The sequence below is a fragment of the Pelophylax lessonae genome (assembly GCF_965119305.1).
Source record: "Pelophylax lessonae genome assembly, chromosome: 13".
Classification (NCBI taxonomy): Eukaryota; Metazoa; Chordata; class Amphibia; order Anura; family Ranidae; genus Pelophylax; species Pelophylax lessonae.
Window position 1 is genome coordinate 14,436,508 of NC_138780.1, and position 20,709 is coordinate 14,457,216.

At 41.5% G+C, this 20,709-nt stretch overlaps 1 protein-coding gene across 1 annotated transcript in view; it reads right to left on the reverse strand.

Moving 5' to 3' along the window:
- Positions 1-10,622: 10,622 nt before the first annotated feature.
- Positions 10,623-20,709, reverse strand: part of LOC309569294 (uncharacterized protein) — a 29,341-nt gene continuing 19,254 nt past the window's right edge. The window contains exons 4-7 of the mRNA XM_082275076.1: positions 18,471-18,608; positions 16,405-16,470; positions 14,421-14,446; positions 10,623-10,827 (exon numbers count right to left, since the gene is read on the reverse strand). Coding sequence (XP_082131202.1) covers positions 10,762-10,827; positions 14,421-14,446; positions 16,405-16,470; positions 18,471-18,608 — 296 coding nt within the window. The 3' untranslated portion in view covers positions 10,623-10,761. The remainder of the gene's footprint in view (positions 10,828-14,420; positions 14,447-16,404; positions 16,471-18,470; positions 18,609-20,709) is intronic.

Here is a 20,709-nt window from a genome sequence, read left to right on the forward strand (position 1 = left end):
CGGAGAGGGGTTTGGTTCCTCAGGCCAAAAGGGAAAAAGTGGGATTTTGTAGGCAAATTGATAATATAAAATATATAATTTATTAGAAAATTGTATACATCAAACAAAAAATAGAAATTAAGAAAGAAAATAAGTATGATACATGATCATATAGGTACTATGCATAATTGAGGCAATCAACATTATGAACCATTTTACTTAAGACTTGGAGTGGTGATTCCCGGTTGTAGAAACTGGGGTTCCGACGCTTTTCGGCATTTATGTAATAGCCTTTATCAAGGAAAAATCACCATACTCTATCAAGTGAAAAAGTGAAGAAAATTGCAAAAAATTTGTGACTATTGTGCTGAACAAATATAATGCAGAGGTGATTGTCCCCATAAAATAGTGGGAGGGGTTTGTAGTCCGCAGTTCCCGAGGTTGCTACTGGATCCTGAGCAGGTCAGTCTGGAAGCAGTAAATGAATTGTTAAGGCAAGCAAATTGCCAATTGTTTGTAATAATTAAAAAAATGAAGGATCAAGTACTGTAACCCACGAATAGTGTGTCCAGATAGGTGGGGATCGGTGCTGTGAGGTATATATATATATATATATATATATATATATCACCCTCATGCCCCAGATTTCCGGTCTTCTGAAAAATAGAAGAAGGAGTATATATGTGTGACCAAGGTGGTAATAAACCATGGGGAGGGTCATGTTTGTAAAAGAAAAAGGACTTACATAAGGTTTGCTGGAGATTGGACCGGAGCAAAAACCTCCTTTGGGTTGAACTGGATGAGCCCAGTACACAAGTGTATATAAATTCATTATATATAATCACTCTATTATCTTCTCTTTTTTTGTACTTGTATAGTAATCCATTGATCTATTTTAGATGCTTTTAAAACTCCAAATGAGGACTTGTACCAACAACAGTATCTTATGAACCATTATAATGTGAAGTAACATATGTGGAATATTGTATAGGGTAAAAAACATGCCCTAAGATGGCTACACAGTCATGGAGCAGGAACCGCCTACCTCAAGAGCACTACCAACGAGAGACCTTGAACTTCATTTTAGACTAGGATGTGGATCATGATGTGATGTCTTACAAAAAGTATACCAATATATGCTTCTTTGATTTTTTTGTATAAAGGACATTCATGCACCAGAATCAAATCCATGGCTTGATAGGGCACCTGGTATAGATTTGAACTCTCTCTAAAGGTATTTTTGTTCTCTGAGTTGTGGATTATGTTAAAGCAGAACTATAGTCAAAACTTATTCTTTCATGTTTGATAGAGTAAAGCCTCGTACACACGCATCGATAATTAGCCGTGAATTTTAGGCCAACGTCCGATCGGCCGATTTTCGGCTTGTTAGTATGATGCTTCCGACAACCGACTCCGACTTTTTGCCCGAAAAAAATCTGGTGTGCAGGCTATAAAATTTTTGTTGGCCGTCAACACAACGGCCGATTTTTCGTCAGTCAGTACAGATTACGGCAGACAAAAATCTGATGAGCAAGACTGGGCATGCTCAGAGAAGAAAAAACACACGGAAAGTAAACCAGCACATGACATCACTTCTGAAGTAGAATTTTGTTGGCTGAGAAAATTCGTGTGCAGTCTAGAGCACATTCCAACCAGCACAACACCACTCTGGACAAAAGTTGGACGATCGGTCGGCCGATAATCGTTGCGTGTGTACGAGGCATTAGAGGGGATTTAACATCCTGTCAGTTTATTTTTAGCCATCTGTATCCAATTGGGGAGATTTTTCATCACTTCCTGCCCCATTGGAAGATTTCCTCTGTATTCCTGTTTTGGTGGCAACCCAAAATTTGGGTTGGTTTCACTTTTCTGCTCCCTCTGATGGATGGGTTATGAGGGCAGTACCTGCATAAAAATAAACTCTCAGCCAGTAGGGCAGTCAGGAATTGTTTACACACCACTGGTTTTCTTGTAGAAGTGGTTTGGGTGGAATCTACATATCAAAGGCCTAAAAACTCCCCTTGTATCCCTGGCTCACCTGTCCCTCCTGAATGCATGGGACCTCTATGGTGGGTATCAGGATAGAGATGATGAAAAGCAGCTTAAGAACTCCCCTGGGTAGTGTGAACCCAGGGGTGGTCAACTTGGAGCACTTTAAGGTCCAGAGCTTTCAAGCCCCTGGATGGGTAAGAAGCCCATTGAGCACAGTTTGTGCTTGATCAACTTCAACAGACCCTTAATACCTTGTTAACCACTTCCCCTTAGGTGAATGTCATATGACGTCCCGGGCTTTAAGTGGGGATATCTGAATGATGCCTGCAGCTGCAGGCATCATTCAAATATAATTTTTCCCTCAGGCGATTCCCTTCACCATAAGAACAATCATAGCAGCTGAACAGCCGCTTGATCGCTCTTACAGGCGGCCGGAGGGGACATCCCCCCTCCCGCCGCCCTCCGGTGCTTCTACCGGCTCACCAGTACGATCGGCGAGCCGGAGATAGAATCGGCCACCGGCGGAAGTGTACCATAGAGACTGCGAGGACCAGATGGTCCCCGGCAGTCTCTATGACTCTCGGAGGCCCAGGCACGACGTGATAACGTGATGATGTCATGCCCGGCCTGGCAGTTTCAATACTGTCGAGATTTCGGCATTCAGCTGAGATCGTGTTTTTTATTTTTTTTATTATATTATATTAGGCTTTCTAACCTGTAGGAGAGATGTGAGGTCTTATTGACCCCAGGTTTCTCCATAATGAGGACATGTCAGTCACTATTCCTATTACAAGGGATGTTTACATTCCTTGTAATAGGAATAAAAGTGATCAAAAAAAAAAAAATGAAAGGGAAAGTGTTAAAATAAAAAAATTTTAATAAAATAAACAAAAAATAAAAAATAAGAGAAAGTGTAAAAATAAAAAAAATAAATAAAATAAACAAAAAAAAAATTAAAGTGCCCCCATCCCCGCTTGCTTACGTGTCAGTTAGTGCAGTAAGATTTTCATGATATATGCATATATAAATGTTTGTCAGCTATAGCCCTATGAGACAACCTGACATTTGCACAACTTGGTGGTATTTTAGATACTGCAGTCACGTGGTATCGTAACTTTTGCAGACATGTACTTATGCATGCAAATTCAGGAGAGACAAAATTGACCCTTTAATTTTTTTCTATAGATATATATAGTAAATATTTATTAGAAACAATAAGTAACTTACATAACCGTAAAGATAAATGGATGTGGACATAGACAGCTGGGTCCCCCGCAGTAAGCTGTGTACAAATCTCCGAACTTCCGGTCACGGCCGTAGACGGGAAGTGACGTCACCCGGCTCCTTCCGACGCGTTGCGTCACAATAACGCGTGACTTTATCAAGTGTATGGATGCGCAGTGACACTCGCCGGGACTATATAGCAGGCGGTTGTCATGGAAACCGCATAGCAAGCATCAAGTGCTTGTTAACTATTTGGAGAGCAATATAATTGGATAATTTTCAATGATCAACACATATATATAAAATAAACCAAATTATTGATAAAAATATAAATCCTATAACAGAATAAAGCTAGCAAACTGAGGTATATTGACTCATAAATATATACAATTAATAAATTAATGACTGTCAATGTAATTATTCTCATATAAATAAGTATTTTGGTCATGCATCCAAATCAATGCTTGTCAGTCATTTGGAGAGCAATAAATGGATATTTTCAACTGTCATAATAATAAATGAAGGTATTAATAAAGATATTAATCCAATAACGCTTAAAACAAATAGGGGGCGGGGCATGATATTCATGAATAAATACAATTAATAAATAAATACTAATGCAAATATTCTCATATAAACTCAGATAAAATCACCATTGGAAAGGTTCCAACTTGGCAAGAGAACTATCAAAGTTGGAAATTGTGTGGATTTACAACACTGCTACTCTTAAACCTGGTGTAATGAATATAGAGTTAGATTGTTTTTTTTTTAGTGATTTTTAATGATTATATTGATACAGATGTGTTTTTTTATAGAAATGCAAACATATAATTATCTATGGATGAATGTATATATATTTTACTGTTATTTTATGTGTATGTTGTAAATAATTCAAATTGAATTGAATTCATATGCCGCAGAATGATTTTAGAGTATAGCTTGATTAATACAGTATATGTATATATATATATATATACCCCACAAGTGCTATTTTTACCACTACTATTCCTTTATACTGGCATTTGAAATGTAAAAATACAGCAACTTAGAAATTGGATGGGAAACACTTTTTGAAAGCTAAAAAGCTAAAAAGTGCGTTTTATATCCCACTATATAGATCAGACCAAAATGAGGGACAAATGAGGAGGAAAGAGGGACAGATGGACTTTGTTCCAATTCCAAATCAGGGACAGTCCCTCAAAGTAAGGGACAGTTGGGAGCTATACACCCTTAACCACTTGATTACCCTGAGATATTAACCTGTTCCCAGCCAGTGTCATTAGTACAGTAACAGTGTATATTATTAGCACTGATCACTGTATTAGTGTCACAGGTAATATCAGTGTCAGTCAGTTCCCCCCCCCCCCCCCAGCATCAGTTAGTGTCCGATTTCCCGCCGTAATATCACAGTCCCACTAGAAGTTGCTGATCAAAAATAATACAAAATACAAAAAAAATATATACAAATTCCAGTATATGGTACTATACTATAGTAGTATATAGTTTGTAGACGCTATAACTTTCACACAAACCAATCAATATACAATTCTTGGGATTTATTTTTTTTTATTTTTTTTTATCAAAGACATGTAGTAGAATATACTTTGGCCTAAATGTATGAAAAAAAAATTTTTTTTTTACACTTTTTTATTGAATATGTTTAACCACTTACCCACTGGGTACTTAAACCCCCCTCCTAACCAAACCAATTTTCAGCTTTCAGTGCTCTCACATTTTGAAGGACAATTACTCAGTTATGAAACACTGTACCCATATGAAACTTTCATCCTTTTTTTGCACACAAACAGAGCTTTCTTTTGGTTGTATTTAATCATAATTGGGTTTTTTATTTTTTGCGCTATAAATGAAAAAAAAACGAAAATTTTGTAGATAAATGCATTTTTCTTCATTTCGGTTTTAAAATATTGCAAATTTATTCATAAATTTTGGCCAAAATTTATACTGCTATATATCTTTAGTAAAAATAACCCAAATAAGGGTACATTTTTGGTCTTTGTAAAGGTTTTAGAGTCTACAAGCTATGGTGCCAATCATTGAAAATCGATCACACCTGATGTACTGACGGCCGATCTCATTTCATGGCATGGATATGGCACAGATGAGCACTGATGTGGCATGGATGAGCACTGATGTGGCATGGATGTGGCACGGATGAGCACTGACGTGGCATGGATGTGGCACAGATGAGCACTGACGTGGCATTGATGAGCAATCTGGCACGGATGGGCACTAATGTGGCATGTATGAGCACTGATGTAGCATTTATGAGCACTGATGTGGTATGGATGAGCACGGATGTGGCATGGATGAGCACTGAGGTGGCATGGGTGGGCACAGATGTGGCATGGATGAGGCATGGATGAGGCATGGATGTTGCACGGATGAGGCATGGATGTGGCACGGATGAGGCATAGATGTGGCATGGATGAGCACTGAGGTGGCATGGGTGGGCACAGATGTGGCATTGATGAGGCACAGATGGAGCGATCACGTGGTAAAGGGCAGCTGTCTTTGGCCCTTTACCACTATCCGTGATGCACCGGGTCCCCGGGACCCGGCGGGCATGGACAGCTCCGTGTGCCCGCACCAGGGGGCGCGCAGGAGCGCCGTTCTGGGAGGACGTCATCCCAGTATAAGCCAACTGTGCTGTAGCCGTCATTCGGCTATGTCCCGATCAGCAAGTGGAGCTACTTTACATTGTAGCAAAGTGTAATTTCTTCAGTGTTGTCACATGAAAAGATAGAATAAAATATTTACAAAAATGGAGGGGTGTAGTCATTTTTGTGAGATACTGTATATACATCTTTTATAATTAGAGATATTTAATTTTAAACAGGACTTTACAGATAAGTAGTGACATTCTGACACACAATAGGTGACATTAATCAATGTATTATTAATAACAGTTACATTTATCATTAGTATTATGTACACATTTCCCATTGTGGTTCTTGTGGGGAAAATATTTACAGGTTAAAAGTTCAATTTTCTGTGAATATGTTTCAGCTGAATAATCCCTGTAATTTGCCTAATGTTTTTATTGCCTTCTATCCTGAGCTCCATCTAGTGGCCATATAAAGGTATTTTCCTGAAATAAATATATATCAAGAAAATACTGCATTCTGGCCACTAGATGGAGCTGACAATGGAGCAAAATACAGGAATTACTTGTGACACCAAATTATATCTAGCCCCCAAAACAAAAATATTACATCTTCCTAGTCTTAAGATGTGCTCGGTGTATTGGTTCCTTTTTTCCAACTTTTCTTCCTTTAGTTTCACCTAGTGAGCATGCTAGTAACACTTCCTGCTCAAGGGTGACAACACCCTCCCACCGTACTATAATGATGGAGAGCCAGTGTTGTCACCTAATTTGGACTACAAGCACTGCTCCCCTCCCCATTTCCATTACATAAGGGGGAGGTGTTTTATAGTTCACAGAACGTATCTGGGAAAACTGATAACATTGTTTGAGATTTCAGTGTAAAGGATATTGCACAAGATTTCTACCAGGATCAACACTCATTTTTCTGTACGTTTATAAAATGTTCCTAGCTTTTAAAAATAGTCATCAAAGGAGTTTATTTTCCACTGTTTTCACCCAAGATTCATCCATATTTCTAATAGAATCCTATATGAGAAATGGATGAATGTTGAGTGAAACCAATCATATATAGTAGTGATCGACCGATATCGTTTTTTCGTTGCCAATACCGATACTGATATTTTGCCGATCACATATCGATATCGGCAGATATATTCACACATGTAAAAATTACCCCAAAAAAACACAAAAATCGACAGAAATCTCTTAATAAACATGTTAATCTTTATTTATTAACATTTTTAACATGAAGTACTCGTTCTTCACACCTTAACTGCATAAAAACTGATATGAAAACTTCAATTCCAGGGACATTTGCTTTGCATTTCACATCCTGATTGTGCATTAATTCATAAAACTGACTGCGCTGCAGTAACATATTGCAGTGTGTGAGTCCACTACTGCAGCACTGTTATGATAAAAGTGCTGCAATAGTGGACTCACACACTGCAATATGTTACTGCAGCGCAGTCAGTGCAAAACAGCTAGGCAACAACAACAGTTACACAAAATACACATACAGTGGATTGGATGGACTGGAGTCAGTGGAGGACTAACTCTGCAGTAAGGCACTGACTGAAACTAATGCAGTTCAGTCAGTGCAAAACTGCTAGAAAAAAGCTAGGCAATACCTAGACAGTGGATTGGATTGGACTCTTAGCAGTAGGGCACTCACTGCAACTACAGCAGTCAGTGCAAAACTGCTAGAAAAAAGGTAGGCAACAGCTAGACAGTCGATTGGAGTGGAGTGGAGTGGAGTGGACTGGACACTACTCTTTTCAATACTCCCAGTTAAGTAGAACAATATTATAATGCAGAAAGCGGAACATTTCATCATGTCCATGGTCACCTGTTAAAGGTCTTCTGTTTTGTTCATACAATGCTGCCACTTCATAAACATGCTCAGGAGTGGAGGAGCAGAGAGAGAGAGAGGTATCTTCTAGCATGGGAAGCAAGTCTTTTGTAGCATGCCTCATTTTCTCTCCACCACTGAAGAGGATAACTTCTTCTGTCAATTACTGCTTCTTTCAAATAGAGATGAAGTTCATCATCCAGGCTCATCGTTGCAGATTCAGAAGAAATTGAATCCTCCGCATGAGTCCCCAATAAAACACAGAAAATGTCCTGATCAATTAGACTACGATGAAGCAGATTCTCTTCTGTTCGTTGATGTATTTTTGGACATTTGTCTGTTTTTTCAGCATGCTGCTCTTCATAAAAGTAGTGTTCTGGACTTGTCTTTTCGGCAGGAACCTCCTGCACCTCCATGTCTTCTGTCAGCCATTGTTTCGCCTTAGCCAATACATCATCAGAAGAGAAAGCATGGTTCTTGTATTGAGGATTCAAAAGACTTGCAAGCACAACATGTTTAATCTCTTCATGCTTCTCAAAACATATATCAAGCAAAACTCTTTGACTTGACAGATCAACATTTGAAAGTTGGAGGGTGTTGTGTGCCATGATGACACAGAGGTCTGACGTATCAGCAAGCCTCACTCCTTTAGGCATGTTTGCTCCACTGTCTCTAAGTTGCGCAAGCATCACTCGGTCTTTGTTGTTTTCCCATTCTTCAAGCATGCCTAGAAACATTTCTCTATCAGCTGTGTGGGATCCTTGCATCACTTTTGTATTCAACACCAATTGCCTTTTTGTCCATCCACTGTCAATGAAGTGGCATGCAAGAATGAGTAGTAACTCGGACTCTGTTTGTGACCAGCAGTCCATCGTGAATGAGAGTGAGTTGCCAGCATTCTCTGGTTGCAGCATAGCCTTTACTTTGTCAACTACCTTTTGGTGTAGCTTTGCCAGCATTTTGGTTCGATAATACTTCTCACTTCAGTGTGTAGCTTGGCTCAAGTATGGACTTAAACCGCTGAAATCCTGAGTCAGACACCATTGTAAATGGCTGGTTATCAGTGACAATCATCTCTATGATTACTCTGTCCAGCAGTTGGGATCTTCCATCTGAATCTAGACAGTGACATCTGTTTTTTTTTTCACAATCATATCTGTTATTGTTGCCTGGGATAGTGGAGGAGGTATTTCAAAATCACATTGATATTCATTTTGTTTTTTTCTGTGCTGCATGATACAGTTCAATATGATGAACTCTTAGATGGGCCCAAAGATTTGAGGTATTTTTGTTTTTTTGCAGTTACTGATCCCATGCTTATGTTGCTTGTACATGTGTTGCACACTGCTGCTTTTCCTGGAGATGGTTGAGACGAGAAATAGTCCCAGACCACACGTTTACTCTTTCTCTCCTCATCCATCTCCATTTAGGCTTGAAAGACACAAAATAGATTAAAGCAATGGCTTGCTGAAGTTGCTGCTGATGCTGGCACCCTGTTGTGGGTTGGTGGCTGACACCTGGCAGTGTGGCTGGCTTGGTGTCACCCTGTTGTAGGTGGCTTGCTTGCCAGAACACTGTGGTGGCTGGCTGGCATCATCCTGTTCTGGGTGGCTGGCTTGCAGGAACACTGTGGTGGCACTGGCTGGCTGGCTTGGTGTCACCCTGTTCTGGGTGCCTGGCTTGCAGGAACACTGTGGTGGCACTGGCTGGCTGGCTTGGTGTCACTCTGTTGTGGGTGAATGGCTTGCAGGAACACTGTGATGGCTGGCTTGGTGTCACCCTGTTATGGGTGGCTGGCTGGCTTGGTGACTGGTGTCACCTTGTTATTGGTGGCTGGCTTTCAGGAACAGTCTGTGGTGTGGTGGCTGGTTGGCTGGCTTGGTGGTGTCACCCTGTTATGGATGGGTGGCTGGCTTGGTGACTGGTGTGACCTTGTAATTGGTGGCTGGCTTTCAGGAACAGTCTGTGGTGGCTGGTTGAATGGCTTGGTGTCACCCTCTTATGGTGGCTGGCTTGCAGGAAAACTGTGGTGGGTGGGTGGGTGGCTGGCTTGGTGTCACCCTGTTATAGGTGGCTGGCTTGCAGGAACACCGTGGTGGGTGACTGGCTTGGTGTCACCCTGTTATGGGTGGCTGGCTTGCAGAAACACTGTGGTGGGTGGCTGGCTTGGTGTCACCCTGTTATGGGTGGCTGGCTTGCAGGAACACTGTGGTGGGTGGCTGGCTTGGTGTCACCCTGTTATGGGTGGCTGGCTTGCAGGAACACTGTGGTGGGTGGGTGGATTGGTGTCACCCTCTTATGGCTGGCTTGCAGGAACACTGTGGTGGGTGGCTGGCTTGTAGGAACACTGTGGTGGGTGGGTGGCTGGCTTGCAGGAACAGTCTCTGTGGTGCCTGATTGGCTTGCTTGGTGTCACCCTGTTATGGGTGGCTGGCTTGCAGGAACACTGTGGTGGCTGGCTGGATTGGTGTCCCCCTCTTATGGGTGGCTGGCTTGCAGGAACACTGTGTCGGGTGGCTGGCTTGCAGGAACAGTCTCTGTGGTCTCTGTGGTGCCTGGGTGTTAGAAGGCAGAACACTGTGTACGGAATGACATCACTAAAATATCAGCAATATCGGTAAATCAAAAGGCCGATGCCGATATATCGGGGAAAGTGCATATTGGCCCTAGATATATCGGTGTTGCCGATAATCGGTCGATCTCTAATATATAGACCCTAAAATATTTGTTACACCATTCTCAGAAACATTCATGCCATCTGAACGAAAATTGCATGTAATTTTTCCAAATAGATTATTTCAATATCATCAGCAACATCCAGTGGCTACAATACAGATTTTTTTTTTTTTTTATTAAGGTACTTCAGATTGCTATACTGCTTTTTGGGCACTAGATGGCGCAGATGACACAGGAATTCATCTAAATATATATGTACAGTATATAGTTTTATAAATAGACTCCAAATGTGTCTTGGTCTTTTTTTCTGTTAACCAGCACCACCTGCTGGCCACTACAAGCAACTGCTGTGATATCCCAGTAGCATTTTGTCTTCCAAGCTGACAGTAAACTGATACAAGGATGTCCTTCTTTATTGAGACGATGGACTTCTATTTGCCACGGACACCACACTGTATAAGGAAATGGACTGGGTATTCTATAACAAAATAAATACATATATAAGCAGATGGCATTTACATGTGTATCCAAAGCCAGTTTATTCTTTCTTATCTTAGAGCAGTGGTGGTCAACTTTAATGATCTATGGGGCCTTAACTGTGGCCCCTGACTTCCCCATAGGGCCACATATTATTCAGAAACAACAGACACATAACAGGATATGGTCAAAGGCCACAGGCATGACACAAGAGATGGTCAGAGACTGCAGATATGACACAAGAGATGGTCAAAAACTGCAGACATACTACAGGAGATGGTCAGAGACTGCAGGCATGCTACATTGGATGGTCAGAGACTGCAGATGTACTGAGATGGTCAGAGACTGCAGGCATGCTACAGGAGATGGTCAGAGACTGCAGACCTAATACAGGAGATTGTCAGAGACTGCAGACATGCTACAGGAAATGGTCAGAGACTGCAGACATACAACAGAAGATGGTCAGAGACTGCAGACCTAATACAGGAGATGGTCAGAGACTGCAGACGTACTACAGGAGATGGTCAGAGACTGCAGACATACTACAGGAGATTTTAGAGACTGCAGACATACTAGAGAAGATGATCAGAGACTGCAGACCTACTACAGGAGATGGTCAGAGACTGCAGACCTAATACAAGAGATATTCAGAGACTGAAGGCATGCTACAGGGGATGGTCAGAGACTGCAGACCTAATACAGGAGATGGTCAGAGACTGCAGACCTACTACAGGAGATTTTAGAGACTGCAGACATACTAGAGAAGATGATCAGAGACTGCAGACCTACTACAGGAGATGGTCAGAGACTGCAGACCTACTGGAGATATACTACAGGAGAAGGTCAGAGACTGCATACATAATACAGGAAATGGTCAGAGACTGCAGACATACTCCAGAGACTGCAGACATGTTACAGGAGATGGTCAGAGATTGCAGACATACTACATGAGATGGTCAGAGACTGCAGACATACTACAGGAGATGGTCAGATACTGCAGATATATTACAGGAAATGGTCAGAGGCTGCAGACATGCTACAGGAGATGATCAGAGACTGTAGATATACTACAGCAGATGGTCAGAGACTGCAGACATGCTACGCGATATGGTTAGAGACTGCAGAAATTCCACAGGACATGGACAGAGACTGCAGAAATGCCACAGTACATAGTTAGACATATTCAGAGACTATGGGCATGCTAAAAGACATGGTCACACAATATGGACATGCTACAGGACATAGTCAGAGAATGCAGAAATGCCACAGGACATGGTTAGAAGACAGGTACCTGGGAGGCTCCCTTAGGTGGGTTCGAAGTAAGATCTGAACCCACCTGACCTGAGGTTGTGGTTTTGAAGTGTTGTAGTACACTCTGTTTGACATTATATTAAAATTTGTGAAAAAAATGCTCACCAACTATACTTTTAAAACTATTTTTGCCACTGGTTAATTTGCATGAAGTTGAGGGCTTTAGCTCTATTTTTTTTATGATTAAACTTTCTTATATCTTTGTGGATATTACTTCCTATTCATGTTTATTATTACGTAAAAAATAAGGTGTCGCAGAACAAAACTATCCAAAAGAGCCTTATTTTGTATTCAAACCTAATACTAATTAACCTAATTAAAACCTAAACGTAACACTTCAATCAATCAATTATACATTCAAAAAATGTGACAACGCTTGCACTGAAAATTAAAATTGCTTTGTTCCATGACACCACAAACAGCCTAAAGGCAATTTTCAAACAATTTAAAGGACTGGTGTTTTCATCTGACACCTTTGAAGTCTCTTTAAAAGGACCCTCTCCTCGTTGTGCAGTATTGCTTTGTACCGTTTTTGACAATAGCTTGCATATTAGTCTTGAAAATGGGCTAAATCAAGATTTGCCCTCAAAGATTAAATTGGAGTTTGCTGCTTTTGGTGGTTTTCAAGCTGGGAAACCCAAACCCTTTCACAACTCACAACTCAGCCTGTATCCTCCACAATTCCATACAATCAGCTGGGTACCAAGGCCCTGGAGTCTGCTTTTGCTCCACTGTAGTCCACCATCCAAATAATGGGCTGCACACCAAAGACGTTTAACTCCAGTCAAGGTTTCCTGCAATGACAGCACACCGCTTACTCCCACCCAGAGCCAATGCTCTAGTTAATGCCCACTCTGATCCAAAGCAACTCCCCTAGCACAATGCCCACTTCCACCCAAAGCCATGCCCCTAGCACAATGTCCATTCCCACCCAAAGCTATGCCCCCAGCACAATGCCCACTCTCACCCAAAGTCATGCTCCTGGCATAATGCCCACTCCCACCCAAAGCTATGCCGCCAGCACAATGCCCACTCCCACCCAAAGCCATGGCCCCAGCACAATGCCCACTCCCACCCAAAGCCAAGCCCCTAGCACAATACCCATTCCCACCCAAAGACATGCCCCCAGCACAATGCCCACTCCCACCCAAAGCCAAGCCCCTAGCACAATACCCATTCCCATCCAAAGCCATGCCCCTAGCACAATACACACTCCCACCCAAAACCATGCCCCTAGCACAATGCCCACTCCCACCCAAAGCCATGCCCCTTGCACAATGCACACTCCCAACCAAAGTCATACCCCTAGCACAATGCCCACTGCCAACCAAAGCTATTCCCCTAGCACAATGCCCACTCCCACCCAAAGCCATGCCCCTTGCACAATGCTCACTTACAACCAAAGTAATACCCCTAGCACAATGGCCACTGCCAACCAAAGCCATGCCTCTAGCACAATGTCCACTTCCACCAAAAGCCATGCCTCTAGCACAATGCCCAATCCCACATAAAGCCATGCCCCCAGTACAATGCCCACTCCCATGCAAAGTCATGTCCCTAGCACAATGCCTACTAACCCCAAACAAAGCCATGCCCCCAGCACTATGCCTACCCCCAGCCAAAGACACCCCTTAGCACAATTCCCATGCCCACCTAAAGCAATGCTCCTAGCACAATGCCCACTCCCACCTAAAGCCATACCCCCAGCTCAATGCCCACTCCCACCCAAAGTCATGCCCCTAGCACAATATTCGCTCTAAGCCATGCATGGTTATGGGTAGGAATGAACAGTGTGCTTTCACTGCAATAAACCTTGGCTAGAGTTGAGAGTCTTTGGTGTGCATCCTATCGTTCGATTTTAAAAAAAAAAACCTGAATCAAACTCAGGGTAATTCACTCATCCCTTCCATTGGGGACACCTGTTCCAGTGACAGCTGTCAATGATTGGAGTTCTCCTCAATTGCTGATGTGACTCCAAGACAGAAAATAAAGAGAATGAAGGATAACTCCACCAAAATATTGTAAGTGCTCATTCTGTTCTCTTCTACTATCAGAATTGGACGTAGTGCTCCCTCTTGGAGAGCTTAGATTCAAGGACTTATGCTATATTTCTTGCATCTCTCTAAAACTTAGCTTTAATATCTTATTTATCTTATACGCTGGACATTTCTGACTAGTCAATATAGTGAATTAAGTAATTTAGGAGGATAACTATGGATGTTCTATCTTCTGCTAATTGCACTACTGTTATAGAGTAAGGCATTTCTGTTACCATATATTCACCTGCTCAGTGGAGTGCCCTGAGGAATCTGCAGAAAAAAAATATAAAATAAAAATATTATGTTATATAAATTGATATACAATGCATTGCAACATGGTTTTAGTGATTTACCGTTTAAAAATACAAAATTGTACAGCCCTGCACCAGTTCCACACAGGCCAACAAAGGAACATCTCCATACAGGCCAGCTCTGTACCAACCTCATGCAGACTAACAATGAACCAACTTAATGCCAGCCAATACTGCACTAACCCCATACAGACCAAAAATGAACATCTTTTCAGAGGCCAACAATGGACAACTTCATACAAGCCAACAATAGACAACCGGTAAAGGCCAACACTTCACCAACTCCAAACAGGACTACAATGGATACATTTCGCACATGGCAGAAATAGACTAATAGACCATTCCTTTGGTGACTAAACTGCACCAACCCTATACAGGCCAATGGACCACCCATTTGCAGGTCCACAATGAATCAACCCCATACTGGCCAACAATGGACTAACCCTATATGAACCAACAATATAGCAACTCCAATAAAAAGGCAAATTCTACACCAACCTAATACAAGCCATAACTATGTAAACCCCATACAGGCCAACACTACACCAACCCTATACAGTCCAATACTACACATACCCTATACAGGCTAACCCTGCACAAACCCCACACAGGCCAACAGTTTCCAACCCCATGGAAGCCAACAATAAACAAACCCATACAGGCCATTAATAGACCAATCCTTTGGAAACTAAACTGCATCAAACCCATATAGATCAATGCACCAACCCCTTACAGGCCAACGATGAATCAACCTCATACAGGCCAACAATAGACCAATCCTATGTAAGCTAAACTGCATCAAACCCATATAGATCAATGCACCAACCCCTTAAAGCCAACAATGAATCAACCTCATACAGGCCTACAATGGACAAAACCCACATGAGCCAACACTGCACCAATTCCCAACCAAAGTCATGCCTCTAGCACAATGCCCACTCCTACCCAAAGCCATGTCCCCAGCACAATGCCTTCTCCCACCCAAAGCCATGCCCCTAGCACAATGCCCACTCCCACCCAAAGCCATGCCCCCAGCACAATGCCCACTCTCACATAAAGCCATGCCCCAGCACAATGCTCACTCCCACCCAAATTCATGCCCCTAGCACAATGTCTACTAACCCCAAAGCCATGCCCCCAGCCAAAGACACCCCCTAGCGCAATGCCTATGCCCACCTAAAGCTATGCCCCTAGCACAATGCCCACTCCCACCCAAAGTCATGCCCCTAGCACAATGCCCACTCCAACCCAAAGCAATGCCCCCAGCACAATGCCCACTTCTACCCAAAGCCATGCCTGGGTATGGGTAGGAATGAACAGTGTCCTTTCGTTGCAATAAACCTTGTCTGGAGATGAGAGTCTTTGGTGTGCATCCTATAATTTAAATTCAAAATAGGCCAATTCTACACCAACCCAATACTAACCAGCCTTGCAGCAACCCCGTAGAGACCAATAATAGAAAAAACCCATACAGGCCAACAATGGACAAAACCCACATGAACCAACACTGCACCAACTCAAAACAGCCCAATTCTACACCAACCCAATACTAGCCAGCCTTGCAGCAACCCCATAGAGACCAACTATAGATCAAACCCATACAGGGCAACAGTGGACCGGCCTCAAGCAGGCCAAAACTACATCAACCTCATACAAGCCAACCCTACACCAAACTCATACAGGCGAACACTACACCAACCTCGTACAGACCAACAATGGACCAACCTCAATCAAGCCAACACTACACCAACCACACACAGGCCAACACTACATCAACCCCACACAGGCCAACAATAGACCAACCTGTTACAGGCCGCAGCAACACTAAGTTATGTTATGAATCCACTTACAAATATAATTATTTATGTTATAATCAGTTTTATTTGTACACACATTCTTACAGATATTGCAACTGACCTTTCTGTGTGATGTCCAAAAAGTGGTATACGTTGTTTTCTTTCCACACAGTACAAGCGTTGTCCTCTACAGGAATATAAAATACATTATTTGTGTTGCTTGGGTATTCTACTCACAGTTATTTGTCCTTAGATATATCTAAAACGGTTAAAGAAGATCAACAGTCAACAGAAAGAATCAACAAGTCAAATTCTGCAAAGTCACATGGGCAGGAATGGAAGAGTTGTAGCTCTTTTTGAAGTTGAACTCTTTTTGGCTCATATGGACTCTTGTATCTCTACATGTTCCAGCTAGAAGACTTACCTTGCTGAAGCTTAAAATATATCTCATAAAATGGCCATACTGGTGCAATGAAGAGAGGGGCTTATCCTCATAGGTGGTGAAATGGGAATGGACTGGTTAATAACAAGGTCAATAAAGGTTCAAATATAATCCATCAAAGAATAAAAATTGTTAAAAATTTAATCATTCAAGGTTTATTGGAGAAGATGTTCGTGTGCTGGCTCTTTAAGACGGCTTCTCCGTGGGCAAGCAAGAAGGGGCTTATGGATAACTGGGGGAGGAAACACAAGCACCATCTGAGTGCAGCCTGTAACGGATCATCCGGCACCCCGACTGGGTACCTCCGTTGACGATGCTCCTTGTGCTTCCAGAGGGCTCCAAGCCCTCTACCAGACACAATAACCACCTCAGACCCCACGAACCATCGCAGCGTGGTTGGGGTCTCGCTGTCCCCTACCCACCCTGGACCTACGACAAGGCTCCAGGTTCCCGTGGGTGAACCTCTCTTTCCCCCAGAGAGTGAAGCAGGAACAAGCTCTTACAAGAGCTTAATGATTATCCAAGGGAGTATGAAGAGCATAGCAATCCCTTGTAGCAGATTCCCCCAAACATGAGTCGAGACTTCATGAAGGGGTAAAAACAGACGGTTTATTGAACAGACACACACTCAATTTGTACACACATGAGCACATCCCCCTCCTCATCAAATTACTACACACAGGTCAGGGGTTGAATGATTACATTATCATATGCAGATGAAATTGTATACAGAAACAGAATTAACCTGAACTAATTAGCTGGCCATCTGGACAGAACAATGTGAGGTCATTAATGTTTAACAATGGGACAGGCCCAATCCACATTCCATCTCAATACACAAACAATAGGACAATGCTCCCAGTGTAAAGTGGGATTAAATCTTCATATTTCTATATGAAGATATTGCTGACAAATATTAATGTCCCACTTGAAGCAATCCAAACCATTAAGTATCTGTTTTTCACTTCCAGTGACAGTGAGTACCGTCACACAGCCCATCAAGTATTTATTAGGGCAAAAGTATACATGTACTCAAACCTAAATAAGAAACAAAGCTTGTTGTCTTTCATCCTTTTCTTGGTGAAACTATAACATTTTGGATATTCCATCACTTTCTGCCCTGGCAACAATGATCACCAAGACAAAAAGAGAGGGTGAATCTCTCCAAAGGGACACCTATCCAAAACCAAAGCCAAAATCTTTGGCTTTAAATTAGGGATCGACTGATTATCGGCAATGCCGATATATCGGGGGCCGATATGCACTTTCCCCAATATATTGGAATCGGTCCCAGAGGTTACCGATATTGCCGATATTTCGGGAAAGTGCTTGTACCGGAGTGATGCCTGCAGCTAGAGGCATTACCCCGGTTCCCGGCGTCCATAGCCGACGGTCGATGAGGCTGAGAAGCCGCTCGGCTGTCATTACAAGGAGCCGGAGGGGACGTCCCCCCCCTCCCGCCACCTTCCACGGCTCGTCCCACCGGGAGACTTGGACATCCTACCTGCATGGCCGCCGAAGAGAAGATCCGATCAAAGCCGCATTATTATCCGATGACCAAAATATCGGTATCGGCACTAAAAAAAACAATATCGGTCAATCACTACTTTAAATATACTTTAAGGTCTTTTTTAATATCAAAATTATACTGATGTAGGCCATAAGGGAAGTAGAGAAGTTTATTTTTAACCACCGTGGTAGTACCTGTTTTTTGCTAATGTTCAAAGACTGTTCAAATGACTGACCTGTACTTCTTTCATTCTGGTTTTCAAAAATTCGTGATGAAGACGGTATTTGACGACTATTGATGAAAAAGGCACTCAACAGCATGACCAACACAAGGGATACAGGAATGACCACAGCAAGTATTAAGGGGCCTCTACCTGTAGGAAGATAGGGTACTATCAGCTGCAATCCTGACAATGAAACAAATACATACTATTGCCATAAAAATGCAATTATACGACATCTATATGTCCCTACACTACTCTTTTCCATTTGGTAGTATTGGGTGCATTCAAAGAGGCAAGGAAAAGTATGGATTGTGAGATGTCTCCTCAACTGCTACCACTGATGGCTGGATTAACTACAAGGTGACCTAAGTGTGTGACTAGGGCCAAGTGGCTGGCTGAGGGCCAGGTAAATTGATCAACACTGAAAAACTTTAGTGATGACCATTTCTTATATTACTGAAATACAGTGCATTGCGAAAGTATTCGGCCCCCTTGAACTTTTCGACCTTTTGCCACATTTCAAGCTTCAAACATAAAGATATAAAACTGTAATTTTTTGTGAAGGATATGTCAGGATTATTGGGGGAATTAAAAGAAAAAATAAAAGAAAAAAAATGGATTTAAAAAGCCACGTAGACTATAGAGATTGTGAACAGCACAGCTTCCATCTTGTTTTGGAGGTGAATGAAAGTTCAAATATGTTCTTTTGCAAAATGTCTCTTACAAGAGAGTCTAGAATTTCAATAGAAGATCTCTGTCTTTTAAATCGTAAATAAGTGGTACATGGACATCTCATCAGATAAGGGTCATTTTAGCCAGACACTATCAGTTACTGGTGGTTAGTCTCGCATATATTCTTATCTGAATTTTAACAATGGACAATAGCCCAGTGTACCCTATCAGATATTTAAACTATATAAGTTTTAAAGATACATTATATCATGTGTAAAAAAATATGAGTAATAATTATACGTATATGTATACATATATATTTAGAAATGTTATATCACATTTTGGGTTTATATTTTTACACATAGTAATCTTACTTAGACAAAGCTAAATACTAATTACCTCGTTTTATGTAAGTTTGTGTTTACGTTTTTGTGGCCATATAGATTTTCCAATCCTAGCCTAAATGTCTGAAGTGTTTGACAGAATTCAAATAATTAATGGACTTTCACTAGCCATAGGTCAAAAAGGTCATCAGATAATAATAGTGGTCTTATTGTTTCTATATACTGAATCTAATGAACAGTACAATACTGCCCCCTTTGGAGATGCTACTAAATGCAGTCTCGGGGTAACTCAGTATTTTCCAATATAAAAATATATATATTGTATTAAAAGTATAATCTTTATAAATGGCTTTACCAGATCCAATTCCTGCTAAGGTATGTGATGGAGGTATTAAATGGACATTTATGTATGTACTGAGAGTATGGACAAGTTTATATGTTGCTTTTATGATTACTCTTAAATATAAAGAAATCATCCTTTAATTTTATTATCCAAAGTATTGGGTTAATTAAAGAGGCGTGACTATGACCTCATCAGTTAATGGATAAAATGTCCCAACCAATGGGGATAATGTTCCTCCCTCTGGGTTTAACTTATGGTAATTTTAATAGTCCTTTGTTCAATACCATATAAAAAGGAGAACCCAGATGTGAGAGACACATTACATCACTGACAACACACATTACACCTACAACACACACGCTACTCATATCCATCTATATACTCATCTAAACATACTCCATCCTGCTCCATCATTTATCTGAAACTTTGAGGGATGCCAAACGAAACTCCTCCCTAACTGGCCACCATCTTGGGAAGGCAGCCATCTTAAGGACTCTGGTAACGACCATTTGAAGCTAGCAGCCATCTTAAGTGTGGTAAATATACCTTGCTGTTTATTTGATTTTACTCAATATTGTTTATTTCCTTCCTTATATGTTTTATATTGCATATTTAAGGGTAATAAGATTACAATCCCAGCTGTATAAACCATAGTAGATTTTTCTCTAAAAAGCTGATTTTTGTTTTTATACATTTTTATTAATATCAGATTCAGCGCATTATTTGCGATTTTAGTCTTCCGTTTTGCATAGCTTATTCTCGCTCCATCTGCAGTGCAGTGACTATCGCCGTGCAATTCGCAGACAATTGTGGTCTGATTATATAGAATACTTACTTTTGGTTTATGCTATACCTGAGAAAAGGTAATCTTGCTTTATTTTTACTTTCATCA